The sequence below is a fragment of the Mastacembelus armatus genome, chromosome 20 (assembly GCF_900324485.2).
Source record: "Mastacembelus armatus chromosome 20, fMasArm1.2, whole genome shotgun sequence".
Classification (NCBI taxonomy): Eukaryota; Metazoa; Chordata; class Actinopteri; order Synbranchiformes; family Mastacembelidae; genus Mastacembelus; species Mastacembelus armatus.
The window spans coordinates 3,372,222-3,392,345 of record NC_046652.1 but is presented as its reverse complement, the minus strand read 5'-3'; the positions used below and the strand labels follow the sequence as shown (position 1 = coordinate 3,392,345).

Sequence of the window (20,124 nt, the reverse complement as noted above, 5' to 3'; positions counted from 1 at the left end):
TGTTGTAGTCTCACAATGAAAGTTATGCCATTTAATCAATTAAAACTGATGTTTTTAAGTGTAGAAAGTGCACAGATAACAGCTGTCGTTTCTGTCAACAACATATTTTTACTTTAAATTTGAAATATATATTGAAATATTTAAGTCAAGTCAAAAAGACAACTTTGGTTTCTTAAAGTCGTATGCCAAATCAATAAGTCATGCTAATGTCAGTGATACAACAATATTTCACTCTTGGCTATTATATAATAAGTATTTCTTATTTTAAAGCTTTGTTAAAAAAAAAAGTCCAAAAACAGAGCAGTGACTTTGTATGGAGAAGAGTTTCCTCATGCGGTGTGTCTCTCAACTTCCAGTTTCTTTCATTACTGTTGTTAGTCTCCTTAGTTTGGTAGTAGTCCTTGTAAAGCCCTCAGTATGTTGGCACTTCAAATGCATCCCAGAATAAATCAAGACTGCTCAAGATTAACAGTGGCAAGTTATTCATGAACCCAAGGTCTCCTGGGCAACATGTCACAAAGCATCAAGGTTAAAGTAAATATGCACGCAAACACACACTCAAACACAAACCCATCTCTCTGATAATACTGGTGCTACTGACATGGTTACAGTTAATCCAAGTGTTTCACTACCAAAAGCAGTGCCTATCCACCTTTCACTTGCAACCACTCCCTGTTTATGTAATCAATAAACCAATGCAGTTTGGAAAGGTGTGGGAATTGAGCAGCCCGATTACCGGCTGCCTGACTGACTGATTCGAGCGGATGTGGGAACAGCAGCCCAGTATTGCAGTCAAAGTGGGGAGAGCTCGGAGGGAGTATCCATTTAGCAGTGACCAGCCTCGGCCTGCACTGATTCCCCTGTAATAGGCTTTAGGCTCGGCTCCCACCGGAGAGTTTGGTTGACAATCTGACAAAGTTATCTCAAGATAAATGGGTTACAGGTCGGAGGCGGCAGGAGGGAAGAGAGAGTGTGACTTGACTTCTCTGTCGGTGATGTTTTGATGGAGGATGTGTATAGCCGCAAGCACCAGTGCTAGCAGGTCGCCCCAGGAAAATGGGATGATTGTCTTTGGCTGTATCTGCAAAACAGAGCACTGCTGTGCGTGTGTCTCTGTCTGTATTGGTAAATCTGATAGCTTTATTAAGAGGGAGATTTGCAAAGACAGAGCACAATGCATAAGAAGCGCCACCAGCAACCACACAGAAACCTGAGGCAAAGGTCGCAAGTTCAACATTTTACATGGACAGTGTTGATAGGCCCAAACAGACGGGCTCTTGATATCAGCCAATATCATAAGCCATTTAAGTAATAACTAGGCCTGTCTCTTACACACACACACACAAACGTACAAACCAGAATTCAGACACAGACAAGCATAAAAGTTCATCCTTTATGTACACACACACGCACACACACACACCATACAGGAGAGTACCTATCACCAAGCCAGGCCTCTTTTTACCCTTTAATTCCCCAGATAAACAGACTTTTCTCTGATCCTGTCAGTCCGCATTATCTGTAACGCCAGTCAGCCGGTCCGCTACTGTGGAACAAATTAGGCCCCTAAATGTCAAAATTGCTACACTTTATTAAGTTAATTAGAGTCTGAGTGAACATGGAGGCCAGGACAGGACGACAAACACAGACAGAATGACGCCCACTAAGAAGCACTGACAGCCACTGCAGCATATACAACAAAATGCACAGGAGGCAATCCTACAAAAAATAGAGATATAGTGTATATGAGCATGTAGCAGCTTTTACTGTAGACTGACATATTTCTGAAAATTTAACAGATATGATACACACACTTACATGCATCAAATAACATTGCATAACTCATTACCTTATTACAGTCCACTGAAATGAGTAAATACTATAATCCTATGTGCACCTGCATGTCATTACTGCGACAGTGTGACATTGAAATCATAATTGATTAATACTGAGATAACGGTGCCTAATAGCAATACCAAGAAAAAACAAAAGTGTGCAAGGTGTAAGCAGTACATATACATGTCAATCAGTCAGTAAGGTTAAGACGGTGTATTTACATATTTTTAAAGGACTTTGTTTCTTTTGAAAATGAGCAGCATGGTGACTATAAATAGGGCTAACTGTGCATTCACGACCATTGTGTAAATTCAGAGAAACAAGAATTCACGTTCAGCAGCAGTCATCGAGGCAATAACAGTAGTCTCCAAGAGTACTCATAAAAAACATGACTTCAAACGAATCAGCTTAGAAGCCAATATTGGCATAGGATTGGCAACTGCATAGGATTATACATCTGCAGCACATTACCAGTTGACCTGATCTGCCCAAGTAAAAATAAAATACACAACTGCAGTTACTTAGTGGATAAACCTAACCACAGGAGCAACATTTGACAATGATACCCATGCAAATGCTGCTGATTTTGACATTAGCTAGTCTATGATACAAGAATGGGATGTAGCCATTATGGCTTTCCTTATTCGTTTTCCATATGATTCAGTGAAAATCTTTGAAAAATTGACTGAATTCATTTATTCTGAGCACTATTGGAGGCTGACACATTAATTGCCCTGGTGAATGTTGTTCAACACAAGTTCTCAATTCCCATTTTGTATTTAATTATGTTTCACAGCTGAGTTTTCTAAGAACTCAAATATTTGTAATGAGTTTAAGTTGGGATAATCAGTAATCATTAAACTTCAAATAAGTTTCAAGGTGATGAAACAATGTTACATGTGCTTTTCGAGCTGCTATATAGATCCTGGGGCTGATATCTGCTGTTATCAATGCTTGTCAATGCTTCGCAGCCTGGGCTAATCGATTAGGTGTTAGCAGACAGAGCTGAAGCTAATGTCGAGTCCTGAATAAAACAGGCTTATATGAGAGCAGTTGTTCATTGCAGGGCTATTTCATGGTGTTCGCCACTTTGCAAGCTTCTGTCTTTCATTCAGCAGTGTGGTGGATGGAAGGATGGCCTTGGGATATATTGTCTGCTCTGAGCTTGAATGTTGTCATGCTAGTTCCCAGTGATTTGACTCATGCAACCCAAGACTTTGAAAAATGGTAAATGCATTGTGCAGACTTGGGAGAAAAAAGCTAAATGTGATATCGGTGTTGCCCAGTGCAGGACGTTAAGAAACATGTGGGAGAATGATGTTACGTTTCAGTTCAAGCAGAATCTTAAAGTACTGTTTTAGTACTGTACTCATGGTGGTTTTAATGTTTTATTAAAATTAACATTATATCCGAGCTTTAGAAGTTTTTCTATTGCTTTTCAATGCTCAGGCAAAACAATATTCAGCTCACACAGTACAGTTTTATATGGTTCACATGCAGTACAGTAGGTGCTTTGTTATGGAATACATGTTCAGCAGCCATGTTACTTCAAGGAAGCCAAAAGCAATAAGTCATGGACAGATTCTTGACTGTTGCTCTGAGTTGAATTATTTACCCTACATTTCAACAATATGTAAAGTATCCAAAGCATCTCAATCGAAATCTGCCTGCAACACAGCTCAGTGATTCTCTCCATACTAAACAGAGACCTCTGGGCATGACAGCAGCCATATATTATTTCTACCACACAGACACTCACTCGTGACTCATACATCCACACACCACACATAGCTCCACATATAACCTCTGATGCATTATTTCTCTAGCCTTCAGTGTGAGAGTCACAGGTGAGTCCTGGGTGCTTTCATCATAGTCTGGCTGTCCAGCTGGCTGGCTACAGTCTCATCTGTCCCTGGGTTGAAATTGCCAATAAAGAGGGTCTCATATAGATCACCCCCGACGGGGGCTGGCGACCTGTCATGCAGACGATAATTCCTGGCTTTCAGAGAGGGGAAGAGGGACGAATAGCCCTCTGAATGTCCCTATATCTATCTCTCCACCCTCCCCCTTACACTCTGTCTTCCTTTTCAATCACACACACACATACAGTACATGTCCCTTCTACCCCTTTCCAGCAGGCCATAAAGTGCCATGTGAAAAGGATATAGTGGACACAGCCATAGGAGAGACAAGTGCCGACCTGAGCTTTCACTTTCTCGCTCCAGAGGTAGTGAATCAAACTAATGGGGTAAAGACATGAAGACGGATGAGCAGGGAGGATTAGGACCTGTGCAGAGGTTTCCCAAATGTGTTCTCAGACCCTGTGATTCTTAAACATTTCAAACTTTGCAATCACAAAGACAGAGTTTCATTTTAACCTTTTGAAAATTGAAAGTAAAAAAATGAATGTGCTCCTGAGTAAAGCACTTTAACAAAACAGACCGCTGCAAGGCACTGAAGACCGCGAGCGAACCTGTTCCTCATCTGATATTGTGGAAGACGGTGACACTAAACTACTATATCTGCATGGATTAGATATAAAATCAAATGTGAAAGTCACATTTCCTTGTCAACAAATAGATTAAAGTTGAAAAATAATATAATAAAGTAATTCTTTATGTTGAATTATAATTAAAATTGCTTTTACAAGACAGTGGCCCATTGTCCTCTCAATGAAAAGATTAACATATGGGTTTCATTATTTTTCAAGACACTGTTTCAGTGATTTCAGTAACATAAGTTCTCCATGATTCCAGCTCTTTTTAATAGTCACTTTCTTATTTCAGATAAAAAGTTCATTTTTACATCCTGAGATGCAACTGGATTGCAAGGAGAGATGGACATCGTGATTTTTGAAAGATCCACAGTGCTCCCTGCTGGTGAAGAGCAAAACAGCAGCTTTGTGCTGCTGGAGTTTACCAAGCGTGTGGGTGTTTGTGGATGTGTGTGCATGTTTTAACCTCACGTGAGATGCGTGAGTTCAAACCTCCAACAACATGGGACTCTCCATCATCAACCTTTTGGCCACAACATAACAGTTTCCTCCAAGATTTCCTCTGAATCATGGACAAGAGCAAGAGACGGTGAGACAGAGTCAGAGAGCGAGAAATGGAGCAAAACCTGCATGGCCAGTGGGCAACTTCAATAAAAGACAATCTGACTTTTCAGAAGCTATAATAATCAAGATCCTCCCACCGTGGTTGTTTGTCTGAGGGGGACACGGATGGCTACGGGTAAGGAGGAGGAAATTCAGAGCGGTAATTAATAGTCCTAAGTGACTGCTGCTGGATGGGAAGCAGGGACAGGGTTTGTTGTTACTGTGAGTTGGTACTGTGTCCCCCAGCATGTCTCACAGCCTTGTGGGTTGGCATGTAAGCAGGAGGAGGAGGAAATGGAGAAACTCTCTTTAGTACTGGTTTGTCTCCAAGGCCTCCCTCCCCATCAGCTAGAGTCAACCACCCTCCATCTACAAACACACACTTATGAATGTGCCTTCCAATGCTAATCTTGTGTCACAAATGTTAAGGGAAAGATATGAAATGCCACGAAAATGTCATCACTCCACCCCTGTCACTAGCTCATCCAAGCCTTTCATCCCTGTTGTAAACATACATTCATTTGCACGTGTGCGTGTGTTTGTGTGTGATGGACCTGCTTGTTGTTTTTAGCCTTTAGTTGACTGTTTCTGCATGGAGCAGCAGCGCAGTTCTAATCCTATCCCTGTTGTCGTCATGCCCAAATTTATGGAGAGCAGAAAATTGAGTAATATGGAGTCAATAATAGAGACAGATATCTACAAAATCTACACAGAAAAACAAGATTTGCAAATGTGATTTGTGGGTAATTTATAATGTTCACAAATAAATCCCCTACAAATAATAAACAATTTGAACAAATATAAAACAATTACAATTTTTACAATTTACAACAACTATCTCATGCTCTCTCTCTCTCTCTCTCTCACACACACACACAAACATAATTTATAAATTTAATCATGGAAGTAAAAATTGTTTCTGATAAGCTTCCTGTGAATATTTTTGAAGTTGTTTTGCATTTATTTATAGATTGTTGACATTGATCATTTGACCCAGGTGGTTGAAAAATTTGAGACTCTCTGATTCTGTATATGTATTTATTTGGATTGTAGGTCATTGAACACTCATTTCTGGCATCCTTTGACTCTCCCCCACTACAAGAGCAGGATGCTCAGGAGCCAAAAGACACACTTGTGAACTACTACTACACTGGCTGGAAGTAGTTTCCTGCAGGTCTGAAACTAGAGCTGATAAAAGTGACTCTAATGCTTAAGTTTTTTTTTCTTTTAATGAAACTCAGGAAAATCATTTGATGAAAAATTTTATGATTACTATATCATAATGTTAACTAAGCCAACTCACTGCACTATACAAACTATTATCCACTTACTAGAATGTATTTTCATGCATGTTTCTTCAAAAAGTCAACCATGCATTAAGCTCTATGGACAAGATCAAATCAAAAATAAAACCTGACAGGAGCTGAAGGTACAGACAGCACCCCCATACATCTGTCTGTCTTCATCTCACAACTCCCAGCATTTTCCCAAACTGTCACCCAGCCGCCTGGCGCCCGTTCCCATCTTCAGTCCACACTGGGGATCCAACATAACACCAATATGCAATTTCACCAATCCATGCTGACAGCTTTCATGTCAACTACTCACAACTAATCTCTCCCCTCTCCTTCCACGAGTATCTGTGTAGTTAAAATACAGTACTCAGTCAGAGAGCTTTCACAGGTCATGAAAGGTAACAGAGGAGACAGGCAGGGCTGTGTAGACAAATCAGCGTAACAGCATATTGTAAACTACAGACTAGGCAAAAGGGGATATATCTACCAGGATTGAGACTGTGTTAATGGCTGTGCCTGCCTTGGGAAGCCCCACGGCAGAATTGGTGACCCCCGCTGTAGATTTCCTTACTAATGTGACCCTAGATTGTGTATCACAATCGGCATAAGAAAACTCCCACAGGCTACAGTTAGTCGTAGGCACTGGGGATCGTTGTCATCTGCCCGCCTGAGTACAGACAAGATGTGGCAGCTTCAAGGCATTTAGTTAAAGGAGATGCACTTTAATGCTGCAGGCATACATTTATGGAAGCCCTACTAGGGTAAAAGTGTATGACGTATTGGAGCCTATAAACAAATACCAAAAATGGAAGGTTAGATGAACAATACAGAGAATTAGCCTTACCTTGTTCCATGGCATCTAATCATTTGTGATAGTCTGTGTACTCATTCTTATAATTAATTTGTTTTCTGGGACAGCTTTTTCTCAACAAATTCAGTTTAACAATATCATCTGTTCTTTTATATTAAATACACAGAGAAAGAGGGAGATGCAGACACAGTGGATGTGCAAGGCAATAAACATCAATGAAAGTAGTTCACATAAAGCAAAACTGCTGCCTATGAGAACCCATAGGCCTTAGATATTCAATATTTAACTTCTTGTTACAGTGTCATATACTGCAAGTTAGATATTGCTGGTAGATACTGATTTGCTCTGTGAAATCTGATGTGTCATGATGGTGTGCTGCGATGTTAAAGTATGTCACAGACTGACTGGAAATATGACAGTAAGGAAATGGATCATAGGACCATGAAGTATTTTGGTGATGATGTCTGGATATGGTAAAAAGATAAAAACCAGACTGTGCATTCAGTGCAAAATAAGACTATATACTTTGAGCTAAAAAAAAGTTCCAATGAAATCTATGATGTGTAATATGGACATCATGTTCACCATTTCCTCCTTATAGTGAAAAATTATAACCCATAACAAGACAAATACCTGAAAAAGGTAGTAAATACAATGAAAATATATTAGTGGATATTGCTGTTGGTCCTCATTCCATTATATTGCTAGACTGAAAATGATTTCGTCCAATTTTCCTCCAATTAAGTGGTTAATGACTCCACCTGGAGGCAGATTCTCTATTTGTTTTCACTTCGTCACATGCACCTATTAGCTCCTTTGTTTATTGCACTGGGACGTTTTTTCCTGTATCTAGTCATGAAAGTAAAAATTGTTTAGTTTAGTATAGTATTGTGCTTATCTAAACAAACAACTAATGCATTAGTTAAATGTAGTCTCAACCAGCTGCAATAACAAAATGTTACTCACAAGCAGAGTAATATCAGTGACAGGGTTTTTGCACAATGCGTGTTTAATGGATACGGTATAAGCAATCCAATCACAAAAAGGTATAATTTATAAAATTTCAATATTATATAATGATTGAACACTAAGCATAGAGCCACACTTCCTGTATAGATAAGTCTATTTTTTACTTTTGTGTGCTTTTAAATGAGATATACTGTGAAAGCATGATTTTCACTGTTAATATAGTAATTTACATTGTAGTATTTTACTCAAGTAAAAGTTCTGAATACCACAGCAAAAATGTTCCCACCTTTCATAATTATGTCAAAGTAACCACAAAAGACTTCAGTTCAAACTTAACAGCCTTTGTCTTCCTTACTCATCATCATCTTATCCATTTGATTGCAGTCTTAGTAAAGTCAATCAAAAGATATGAAGTAAATTTGTGTCACTCCAGTTGCCAATATTGCCTCAAGCCCTGTCATCCAGGTGAGCTGTTACAAAGAAGAACCACTGAGAATAAAAAGAAAGTTTCTTGTGTGACACCTCGGCCCTGCTGTCACTCTCTATGGTGTCCCACACACAAACAAGTACATACTTACACACACACCTGGACAGTACATAGCTTATAAGCCTAGTTTTGACTGACAACTGACATTTCGTTATGGGGAAATTGAAAAGGCACAGTACAAATCCAAACAGACATGACACACGCAATGTCAAAGCCAGGACACACTGCAGAGACAGACAGATGGGACAGGGAAACTTTGCTGCAGGACTTCAGACTAAAACTCCAGACTTTTCACTGTCATTTTGATTCCATTTACCACAAATTCTCATGGAGAAGTTCTGTGAAAAGGGGACTGTTAGTATGAACTGGCAGCCCTGCATAACACTCATTTTTTATCAGTTCATCCCATGCTGCTGGGGGATTTGAACTACAGAATTGAATCCACCTAAGTAATGCTGGGATCTCTTCTAATAGCAATTGTGGGTTCCTGGCATGTGGTCAAACTCACAATGTGAGGTCAAATCACTACAGATTGAGTTTTTATACGTCTAAGCATTTTAAGATAATCCATTGCACCTTTGAAATGAAAATAGTTTTTAGATTGTAGCAGGTGTGTGTAAGGAGACTTCTACTGTCACCTGCAAAAAGACAGTTCATATAATCTATGTAATGGCTATTTGATTTTTGCATGGCTGGAGTTTTCCTAAATTCACACGTTCATTGATGGAAGTAATATTTTTATAACGTGTATATCCACTATCCACAATAAGTGTATTCAGATATAAAATTTTACTTTCTCTCATATGTAGTCTAGGTGAACATTTCACAATTCTCCCCTGTGCCATCAAATTTTGTTGTCTATTTTGACAGCCAATAAAACAATGAAAAAGCATGAACTATGAAAAGTAATAATATAATGGTGAATTTTTATTATTTTGCAGTCTGTCAAGCAGTTTGTTTTATAGTGGGCTCAATTACTGATGCGCTTTAACTACGGATCGCACACGACCTTTTCATTGGCCAACTGCAGAGTCACTCAAACTGCGGTGGGCGGGAGTTGACGCTTTTACCCAATCAAGTCACACGACAGTCAGAACGACAGTCACAAACATGGCGTTGCGAGAGCTGTCGTCGCTGGAGAAATATTTAAGGCTGAAAAAGCCGAACAAATACATCACACAGGGCGACAAAAAGGTGATATGACGGTTCATTGTTGTGGTGTACACTGGCAGCTTGAAACAGCAGGTTTATTAGACAGGAGTCTTGAAAGATACAGCACTACATGATGCCTAGTTAGCAAAGGAATGCTAACAGGCTAATCACGCCGGATCTGTTATTATAGCTAATGTTAACGTTGTCCCGTATCATGTGTTGGTGCTCAGCGGTTATTTATACACCACTTAGTCTTATTTTCAGAGCAAATCCGTGCAACTGCTTTTGGTGAAGGCTTTTCTGTTTTGACAAGTCAGCACAACGTGAATAGCTCCACGCTCCATGCTCGCTTGTCAAAGTGGGAGGAGGTCATACTTAAAAATAACCCTTCACCTGTGCCGTGCTAAAAGTTACAGTAGCTTTATCTTTAAAGGGAAGGTTTGGGTGTTAAATCTACATATTCATTGTATTGTTAAACGTTGATATGAAATACTCCCTCAAAGCCACACTGTCTATTCATTACACGGATATTTTGCTGAAGCAACAAATGCAGTGGTGTCAGATGTGTTGAAACTGTTTATTAATGTGTTTGACCTTTTATAAAATAAAATCCCTCACAGCCTCAGTGCTCTCTCTGTCACTTCTCTCTGCAGGTACCTGTGTTACAGCATAACAGTGGTTCTCCACTGGTGGGTCTGGTGACCATTGCCTGTCATCTCGTGAAGGAGGCCAAGCGCCCTGAGCTGCTAGGAGACTCTGCAGAGAGCCGGGCCATGGTGCAGCAGTGGCTGGAGTACACCGTCACTAAGCTGAATGGTTACAGAAAGGAAGACATCAAGACAATTCTGAAGGTAGAAAAGCTGATATTTTTGCAGTCTTTTCTCTTTCTTTAAAATTGCTGGTTTATTCATTTTGCTCAGAAGTAAGCAGCATGTTTATTTTTGCCAATTCTGGTGGGTTTTTTTTTAGGACTTGTGAAGAGAATTTTATTTTAAAAAGCATTCCCTACCTTAGAGAGGCACCACAGCAGTTCAGTTTCTCACACATTCCCTCTCTCTGACCACCAGCTGTGCCACTGTACATGTTGCGTGTTTGTCTTGTTAAGGCATAACCGACAGGAATACAGACTGATGTATGGCCCTTTAGTGACATGGCTCCACGCGACAGAGAAAAATGCTTTAATGTGCCTTACGCCAGTCAGTGTGAAATGGATCGTCAACCACTGGTCTGCTGGACACCAAGCGCCTCTTGGCACTGTCCTGTCAGCATGAAGTGTGCGTGTGCGTGCATGTGTATGGGCATGTGTGTGCGTGCATGCTTAGCAGCATGACACACTGTTGTGGCATGGCTAAGGAGTCATGCTGTGCGGCAGCATGTTATCTGGACAGGCCTTTTAAATTTTTTAATGGTGCTACTTACAGAAGGAAGTCGCCCTGAGCATCTCAGCTCTGCTACCAACTGGCCCCCTGTCCTGCTGCTTTAGCTCTGTCCTTAACACTCTTCTTTCAAGGATATCAGTCATCTCCCATTATATTTTGCAGAGATAAAACTGCCAGCTGCGGGAGTTCTTAAACTTCCCCGCCCTACGATGCAAATAAGAAAGTCAGTTTTTCAAGCCGAGACTTGTCACTCTTGTAATGTGTTAATAAGGAAGTCGGGCCACATCAACCCTAAGTAAATATTAGGAAAGGTTTGTGTAAAACCAGTTAGGCTAGTGCAGGATCTCTTCCTCCTGCAACAGAGGTTTTCTGAAGTAAATACAATAGCATCCAGCTAATTATATATGGTTCAGTTCCTACTTTGTTCGTGAGTTTTCATCAAATATACTGAAAGGCAGAATCAACAGAAAATGATCTTTGGAGTGTTATGATAGTGGTCACTCCCTAACTGTAGTATTGCATAATAATACTCGGTCTAATTCTGCTATACAAACTTTTCCAGCATCATTTTACACAAATGTACCGATTGTATGCTATACAGTTAAGGTGGGGGCAGGTAGATAAGAAGCCATGTTGGAGCGCCATATGCTGGGTGGGGGTGGCGGAAAGCTTCCTCTCCACTGATGCTCATCTGGACCTCAGCTCCAGGGCTGTAGGCTAAGAAAAGCAAGGATCTAAATCTGAAGGGGGAGGCTGTCTGCAATCTTCATGCCTTGTTTGGCATCACCCACTCTTGCTGCACAATAACTCCATTTGCCCCCAAGATGCTCTGTGTGTGTGTGGAGTGTTGCCTTCACACAATGTACAAGTGCTAAAGATGGTCCCTTCCCCTGGGACCAGCACTTCCATGCACGACTTTGCACACAGACATAAACTGAGGAATATGCATTGTATTGCCAAAGTTTAGGACAGCTTCATTAGATTTGCGAGCGAGAGTTGTAGTCATTTGGTAATGGAGTAAACAAATAGTCTGTTCTGTTGGCATCTGTGCTGTGTTGCCAGTCATGAGGAGAGATGCTATGCCCCCTCAGGTCACATATTATTCCTATCCACATAGCACAGCACACAGGCACACATGCAAGTTAGAATCCAGACTGATGTACCTCACGCACCCCCAGATATTTAGGTTAACGAACCTGCTGTCATGTCCTCTTTTAGATCTGCAGCTTCTGTGAAAAGAGTCAAATTTAATTTAAATTTCACATTAAAGTAAATGGTCTCTTTTTATAATACTAAAAAATTAACCATAACCATACTTTCACTTTTTAATTCAGTATGTTTTCAAGTGATTAGCCTCTGCAATAAAATCACATTAGTTCTAAAAATGAAATTTAAAAACTACTCATGGCTGGGTCAACACCACCACCTCTTTCAAAGGAGGCTTTCTTAGTGATTCATATGAATGTTTTCTCCCCTAACATATAATGTATTCAACTGTCATATGAAGACAAGTGTGTTTACATAGAAATACTTACCATAATACATAAATTAGCATAGGAAATTAGCTAATTTGCATAGATGATTGTTTGAAATTAGAATTTTTTTCACTTGATTTATTTCCAGCAACTTCTTGCAAGTTCATTGTTGTCGTTGTCATCAAAATTTACCAGAGAACAACAAAACTAGTAAATAAATCAATTTCAATTTTATTCAACTTGGAATACATATATATATATATATATATATATATATATATATATGTATACACACACACACACACACACGTCTTCCCTTTGCCACCTGTCCTACAGTCTCCATCAAACCCCAAGATGCGTAAATAGAAAATGTTTACAAACTGATGCATGCATTATCAGAGGCTTCCTCTTTGATTGCACTCACCCAAAGCCATTGTTGGGAAGTAACATACTTACTCAGTTAATGTTACAGTAAGTAGTTTTTTTCAGTAACAAGTGTAAGTGCTTTTAATTGAGTAATTACACTAAAGCTGCTCACTGTAGTAATGCTTTTGTTACTTCGATATTTTTGTTGTCTGGTTCATTATCGTGAGTTCTGCCTTAAAGTAAATTAACAACTTCTTTCCAAAGATTTTTCCTGCTGGAAATGTAATGTCATCAATTTCAGGTGTTCCTTATTAATTTACAATGACTACAAATAGCTTTATATAAGCTTACCTAAAGAACCTAAAAAATAATCCCCCGTAAGTCCATCATCCAGATATGGGTAATTCTACTCAATAAATTCATGTCGTTCAAATATACATTGTATACAATACTTAAGAGTGCAAAGAGATTTGCTTGCCATCTAGTGGCACTTAAAGATATCTTAAAATTTAATTGGCACATATATCCGTGGTGGACAAATAAGAACACATATTTAATGTCAACATTTATTACCAAGGAATAAAAGCGTGAATCATGTTATGATAAAATTTCTTTTATGCCTTTTAGAAAAGAAAGCATATACATTGGATGTTGGATTATATACTCTCCAAACATCAAATTAAAATTAGCAATCAAGTGTCTTGGGGCCTTTGCTTTACATTGCAATTTATTTTTATTTGATTTAATCTAATCTCTTATCTGTAAGGGTATAGTTCAAAACCAGAAACTTTTGCTAATGATGTCATGTAACTGTCTATAGGTACATATATATCCATGAGAATAAGTTTCCCTCCACAGTATCTTTCTACATTTTACATAACTCATATCCTCCTTGTCCTAATTTTCTTCAAAGATGTCCATTTTCAGGCTTTTGAACAATAATAAAACTCATTAGGATTTAGTGAAAAAGACTATGCAGCTCATATGTTTCCTGGGGCAAAATCTACATGGCCAGAAAATCAATACAGGTAATTTGCTTTAAAGACGCTGAGACCTTTAAGGTTACAATAAAGATAGCGAATAACATTATATTAGAGCCACTTCAACCCATTTTTTTTTTTTAAAAAGGGCTGTGATTTTTATTACTACCCACTCTGTCGCAGCTTAACCCGAGTTAACCCCCTCCTCCATACCCCACTTGTCCTGCCAGCCCTGCAAGAGGACATGCAGGGATGCAACATTGTGACATAGTCAAAAGTCACTGCTCCATGTCTAGATTATTTTCCTTGAGTATGTATACTTTTATCTCCTTTTCTATTGTAGTGGTCAGTTTGGCTTCGCTCTCTTCAGACTGCATGGGCATTGTTTAGGGAAAAAAGGATGGAAGCTTTTCAGCATCTTCAACTTTGACTACTGGGGAATAACTAGTACTTGTCAGTGCTTGCATAGACAAAATTGAAATTTCTCAAACATTTCTCTTTCAGGACCTCAACCTCTACCTGCAGGACAAAGTGTACCTGGCTGGCAACCAGTTCACCTTAGCTGATCCTCTCATGTACTTTAGAATCCACCCAATTATCGTAAGTTACCTTTTCTTTCATTTTTGCACCTGGTGTCACATAATTCACAGTTCCTAGTGCCTATTAGCTCTTAAATTGTAGTGAGTTGCTAAAACTTGTGTTTGCAGCTGACTGACTATAAATTACTGAAACTAAACTCTGGGGAAAAATATAGACACAAGATTTTTCTTAGTTGTCCATAGTTTTGTGGGTTTCATATTCAAGGATAAAGGGATACATTGATTTATTGTTTCTCAGCACAGTTCTCACCCCTATTAACCAAGGAGTCATCCTGCCATCTGTCCCTTTATCCATCCTTTTCCCTCCCTGTTTGAACTTACTTAGACAACCACAGCTTTAATAAGCAATTTGTCACAGTGCATAACACACAATTAGACCAGTCATATGGCCAAAGGGCACCAAGAATAAGTTGGCAATAAACATGTGAGTTATAAGCACATTCTCACTTCTCTTCAAAGAAATAAAATGATGTGCCACAAAGTGATGTCTTTAGCCTCAGACCAGGGACAAGTATGTTGGTTACGCCTTCTAGGATAAAAAAAAAAATAAGTGTGTGTTCAGAAATTGGAAAGATGGAATGAGATGGAGGGAGAAACAGATCACATGTTGAGAGATGTCAGTGGTTGTGGCGGAGATGGAAGGTTGCTCCACGCCACCAGGCATAGGGGCGTCACTTTGGTTTGCAATCAGTGTGGTTTTTAACCTCTGGGACAAAGGGTCAGTTAGCCCAACTCTTAACCACAGCCTGTCCTGATGTTCAATTCACAGAAAACAACATGACACAAACATTAAACCTGACTGATGTTAGAATGGTTTTAGGCTGGATTGCTGCCTATGTAGGGACTCTCCACGTTACAGTTAATTAGATAATGAAAAAGCACACGCCTATTACTTGGGGACTTTGGAGGATGTTTTTCTTTTTTCCATATGTATCCTGGCCTCTCCTAGATGAGGTGCAACACATGTAAAGATAATAAGATTTATTTTTCAATGAAACATGATTTGCTCTAGTGTTGTTTTTTTATGCTCAGTTATGCTCACCTGCGTTGTGCAGTGACAGGACACAAACTAGTCACTCACAGATAGTTCCTAGATCTCTTTATAAGGCTTTGCTCTACGGTCAATCTTTACTCTTCCCATCATGCACTACATCCAAAGTAAGATGTAACTTGTAAGCCCCACAGCATGTCTTTGTTGAGTTCTGGCTCCTCAAAAATAAAAGTCAGTGATGGCCTGAAGTACTTGATGCTTATAAATGAAAATTTTTAATTAACTATTTCTTGGGAAATATATGTTAAATTGTTATTCCAATAATCAGAGTTCCCTCTCATTTTAGCAAAATGTCTTAAATTGTGATTAAAAGCCTGTATGAATTGAGTTAAACCTCACTCTGTCCCTCAAATCATCAGACATTTTTGTAACTGTATCATAGTACACAGAAGCAGTGCAGAGCAAAAAGACTATAAACTTTTATAAACCTAATGTGGTCTTAAAATTGCCTAACCACAAAACTCAACAGCAATGGAAATAGAGGGCAGCACAGCTCATTTCTATTTACTGCTCCAGTGCTCTTAGTTCCAGCATTTCATGGAAGGGAAGTCAGCTAAACTACTTCATAATCAGGTTCTGGAGCCACTTTATAGTCAACGTTTCTTATAAAAATGAAAGCTTATCTGTCAATAAGAAGAAGAAGGAAGAACAAGCAAAATTAAAGACAGAGGTTGAGCGCAACATGTGGCCTAAACTCAGACACTGGAAAAATTCTCCTAGTATTGTTTAGTTACAAAACTTGTTAAATCATAGTAACTTCCATCTTTAACAAAAACAACACTGTGTACCAAATACTCTTTAACATTCTTGTTCAGTGGGTGTTTTTTTTTCTCCCCTTTCTTCTCACATCAAGTTGGATTTGGCCGTCCAGGAGAAGGAGCAGTATGTGAATGTGACACGGTGGTTCGACCACATCCAGCACTACCCGGGTGTCCGACATCACCTCCCTCCTGTAGTTGTGCTTAGGAACAGAATTTACCCCAGCACACACCACTGAGGTCTAGCCCAACCCCACCAAACCCCACCTGATTCCTCAAAAGCTTGTGTCTTTTAACCTGGTCAAATTAACCCCTGAAGAGTGTATGACGTCATCATCATCATCCTTAGTGTCACAAGCTGAAGAAGTTTCCACACAGTCACTTCTATCCAAGATTGTCTGTTGACCTATCGTTTTAGTATTGTGATTCCTGCCTTAGCAGTTTTATTTCTACTCATTGCTGAACTGTTTGCCTTTTTATGTTAAACCAGGGAAGAAAAAAATCTGTTATGTTTGTATAGTTATGTTTGAGGTACTGGAACTCCTCTAAGGGAAGTCTTGCTGATAAAATTTAATTTGTCACCGTTTTAAATAATCACAGTATATGCCAGGTATTACAGGCTGATTTCAACAAGGGTTGGGACGTCTTAACCTGTCAATCATTCAGTCAAGCCAATACTGCTTAATAACTATTGTTAAATATGGAGCACAGTTATGTTGGTCTTTTTTTGTTGGTAATTTTTGTCACTCTTTTGGAAGTGTGTTTTGTGTAATGTGTTTTTTAAGGGAGGCCACTATAGGTTATGGTGAGATAAAAAAAATAAATGGTGCAAGCTCAGTGAAAAGGTTTCTATTTATGAATGGGCGTTAACTAGTGGTTGTTTAATCTGAACATGCAAAACAAGTATTACAGATTCAAAAAAGGCTAAATAAGATGTTTTACCCTAATAAATGTGGTTGCTAGTTCAACATCTTAACCCCCAAATGATCACAGGTACTGCTGAGTCCACATTGCTCATCCGTTTTTGTCATCATTCCTCTGATGAATTTAGTCTGTCTTTTTTTCAGTGTTGCTTGTTAAGATCATCCATGTAAAACTCCCAGCCAATTCAGTAGACAGTTTAGTTTCTGTATGTGTTCCTGATTACATCCCCGCACTCTGTTCCACTTCCTCACCACCAGTCATGTGGGCAGCAATGAGCATTTCAGTGTCAGCCCCAGAGTCGGAGATCAGAGTGCGTCTCCAATCAGTCCCACTACCACCACTGTTGATGCTGCAGGCCAGAGAGAGGGCAGCGGGCTCACCAGCTGCCACACAGATCCAGCCAGCCAAGGCCAGAACCCAGGCCCTTGGGCGACAGTCAGCCACTGTGTGTCATTTCAACCCTCACGCTCCCACGGGGCTGCTGGAGAGAGAACGTTGAGGGGAGGGAGGGAAGGAGGTCACAGAGAGAGAAAAAGAGCACCCAGAGGCCGAGGGATCTCTTTGTGACGTGAACAGTGATCTGTGCCTCTGAAAGCCTTCCTGCTGCTGGCTGGATGTTTGCACTTAGCACCATTAATAGGCCAAGTTGTGGCAGAACCCGTAAATTAACATTATGAAGGAAATGATTAATAGACAACAGTTGAGAAATGAGGATGGTACCGTTTTATTTTTTTTATTCAGTTGCCGAAATACATTTAGAGCCAATAAGTGATGGAAGTGTTCAGTGTCAACTTCATAAAAAACTCATATCTTTTACAGTCTTCTGTTTTATGCTCCCATTTCAACCATGTTTTTAACTTCTTTTTCTTTTCTCCAAGAATTCATTTCACATTAACCAACCAGAAGAGACAGTTATTGTTCAGTGGACATCTTGCTATATGTGCGGCAAGTTTAATGCATAAGATGTGAAAAATAAAAACAACTTGCAGTTGTTTGAGCAAATATTGTGACTAATTGCGGCACTTTATGGTCTGATGTACCATTAAAGAAGCTCTTGTCCCCTTGATTATAACATTTCATTGGAATGTTGTTCCAAATTGGAAGCACACTATGCAATCGTTTTTATTTTTGAGGTGTAAATAATGAACCTTTGTTCACAATAGTTGGTAGTTGTGTGATGGTGGCCTGGTTGCAGACCTTGCAGGCTAAAATACTTTTTCTGTTATGGATAAAAGCAATAAAAAATGTTTTGAATAAGGTTTACATTAATCAGTTAATCAGTTTGTGTTAAATTCTCAACTATTTTCATTATATCAGAAATACAACCTCCCATAGTGTTGCAGGCCATAATGCCTTTATTACAAATAATTAAAAAACAACTAAATAAATGAAGATATGAGGTTAAAAAAAATCACAAGACAAAAAGATAAAAGGATGTGATCTCAAACTCAGGCCACCTGCACCAACAGTACTATGCATTTCAAGTGGATTTAAATCTAAACGCCAACCATCTCATGTATTCTAACAAAAAATGATTCCAACTCTTAAATATACAATGATGGGTAGTCAGTCTTGGGCAAACTCAGTCTCGGCTTTGTGCTGAGTGTTGGCAGGATCTCAAAATGCTGGAGTGTATAATCTCACAGCCAGGGACCTCGATCAAACCTGGGTGCAGCCTAAGTCAAACGCAGTGATGAGGCCACAGCAGGGAACCAGGACTAAGGCACCAATTAGAGTTGACCTTGCCACCAACTTCTGAGAGCGACAGGAGCAACACTCCACAGGGGTGGTCCTCCAACATAGCCCTGGATCGACACACTGACGATCCACCCGCTTTACCAACTGTGCCACCACCCCCCGGCTGCCAAATAAAGACACAATTAAGCCCACCACCCAGTGAGGAGAAGTTCAAATGTGGATAATGTAGGTTTATCAAGTGATGACTTTATATCTCACTATGGAGAGATGGGAGGGAATGTTGCCGTTCTCTGTCACTCTTTTTTTTTTTCCATTTTGAGCAAAAATATAAGATCAGAGGTCAGAAAATGTCTGGCACATCCTTTAAAAACATCACACTGGAGTTTTTTGCCATTTAATCAGCTTGCAGGTTCAACCAAACTGTAAAAAATGATATTTTGGGGTATTTAGGGTCCTCCAGCACAGAATTCAAAAGAACCACTAAATATGAAGAACTGAAGAGTCTAAGGTTCCTATATGCTGTGTGGTTTTGGCCTATCCCACCCAAAAGCTGATAGTCAGATAAAGATAAACCATCATGGATAACATCATGGGCAATCAGTGCATAATACTACACTACTAATACTACTATAATAAGAAATGAATGAGTGGAATATAACAAAAACAAGGGAAAGGATGCACTGGCCAGTGTTGTCTTTGTTGTCGCTACTTTGCTTTAGTGAGTTTCACTGATGTTTTATTGACAAGGCCCTGCTCACATATGTTTTAATTTACACAGTGGCCCTACAATTCACCAGGCATTTGTTGCATGTTCCTACAGGCTTAAAACCTTAAAAGAGGTTTAAGGTGAATGTGGGACTATTTGCTGTCTTTGCAGTGATCATGATGAAGAGAAGGTTATTACTTCTGAAACTAACTTGTAACTTTCTTCTACATGCTTCATCATGTCTTCACATTCAACAAGTCCTTAACAAAAGCAGGCTGACCAGTCACAGTTCTTACAGTCCCCACATACTGTAGCCATGTAGCCACCTTAGCCCTGATGTGCAGGGACATTTTTGAAGAGGCAGAGGTAAGAGAGATGGGCGTAAACCCTTAAGACAAAAGTATAAATGAAGCTAAACAACTAAATAACATCATATAGAGTTTGAGTAGTGATTGTACCATTTGCCTTTGGTATCTTTTGCTAACCTTGGGATTTGTTTACAACATGCATTAATAGGACAGATGTTTTATTAGATGAGATG

General features: G+C 39.4%; 1 protein-coding gene across 1 annotated transcript; it reads left to right on the top strand.

Moving 5' to 3' along the window:
- The first annotated feature begins 9,583 nt into the window (after nucleotides 1-9,583).
- eef1e1 (eukaryotic translation elongation factor 1 epsilon 1) lies at nucleotides 9,584-18,173 on the top strand. Its single transcript, XM_026292683.1, has 4 exons — nucleotides 9,584-9,689; nucleotides 10,301-10,498; nucleotides 14,352-14,447; nucleotides 16,351-18,173. Exons 1-4 carry the CDS (start codon nucleotides 9,606-9,608, stop codon nucleotides 16,492-16,494), a joined length of 522 nt encoding a protein of 173 aa, XP_026148468.1. The 5' UTR covers nucleotides 9,584-9,605; the 3' UTR covers nucleotides 16,495-18,173.
- The last annotated feature ends 1,951 nt before the right edge of the window (nucleotides 18,174-20,124 follow it).

What these genes read in the sequence shown, in the direction of transcription:
- eef1e1 (XM_026292683.1), top strand. Translation starts at nt 9,606, where the DNA reads ATGGCGTTGCGAGAGCTGTCGTCGCTGGAGAAATATTTAAGGCTGAAA. An exon ending in ACATCAAGACAATTCTGAAG is followed by an intron (nt 10,499 to 14,351) that starts GTAGAAAAGCTG and finishes TTTCTCTTTCAG; the next exon opens with GACCTCAACCTCTACCTGCA. An exon ending in TTAGAATCCACCCAATTATC is followed by an intron (nt 14,448 to 16,350) that starts GTAAGTTACCTT and finishes TCTCACATCAAG; the next exon opens with TTGGATTTGGCCGTCCAGGA.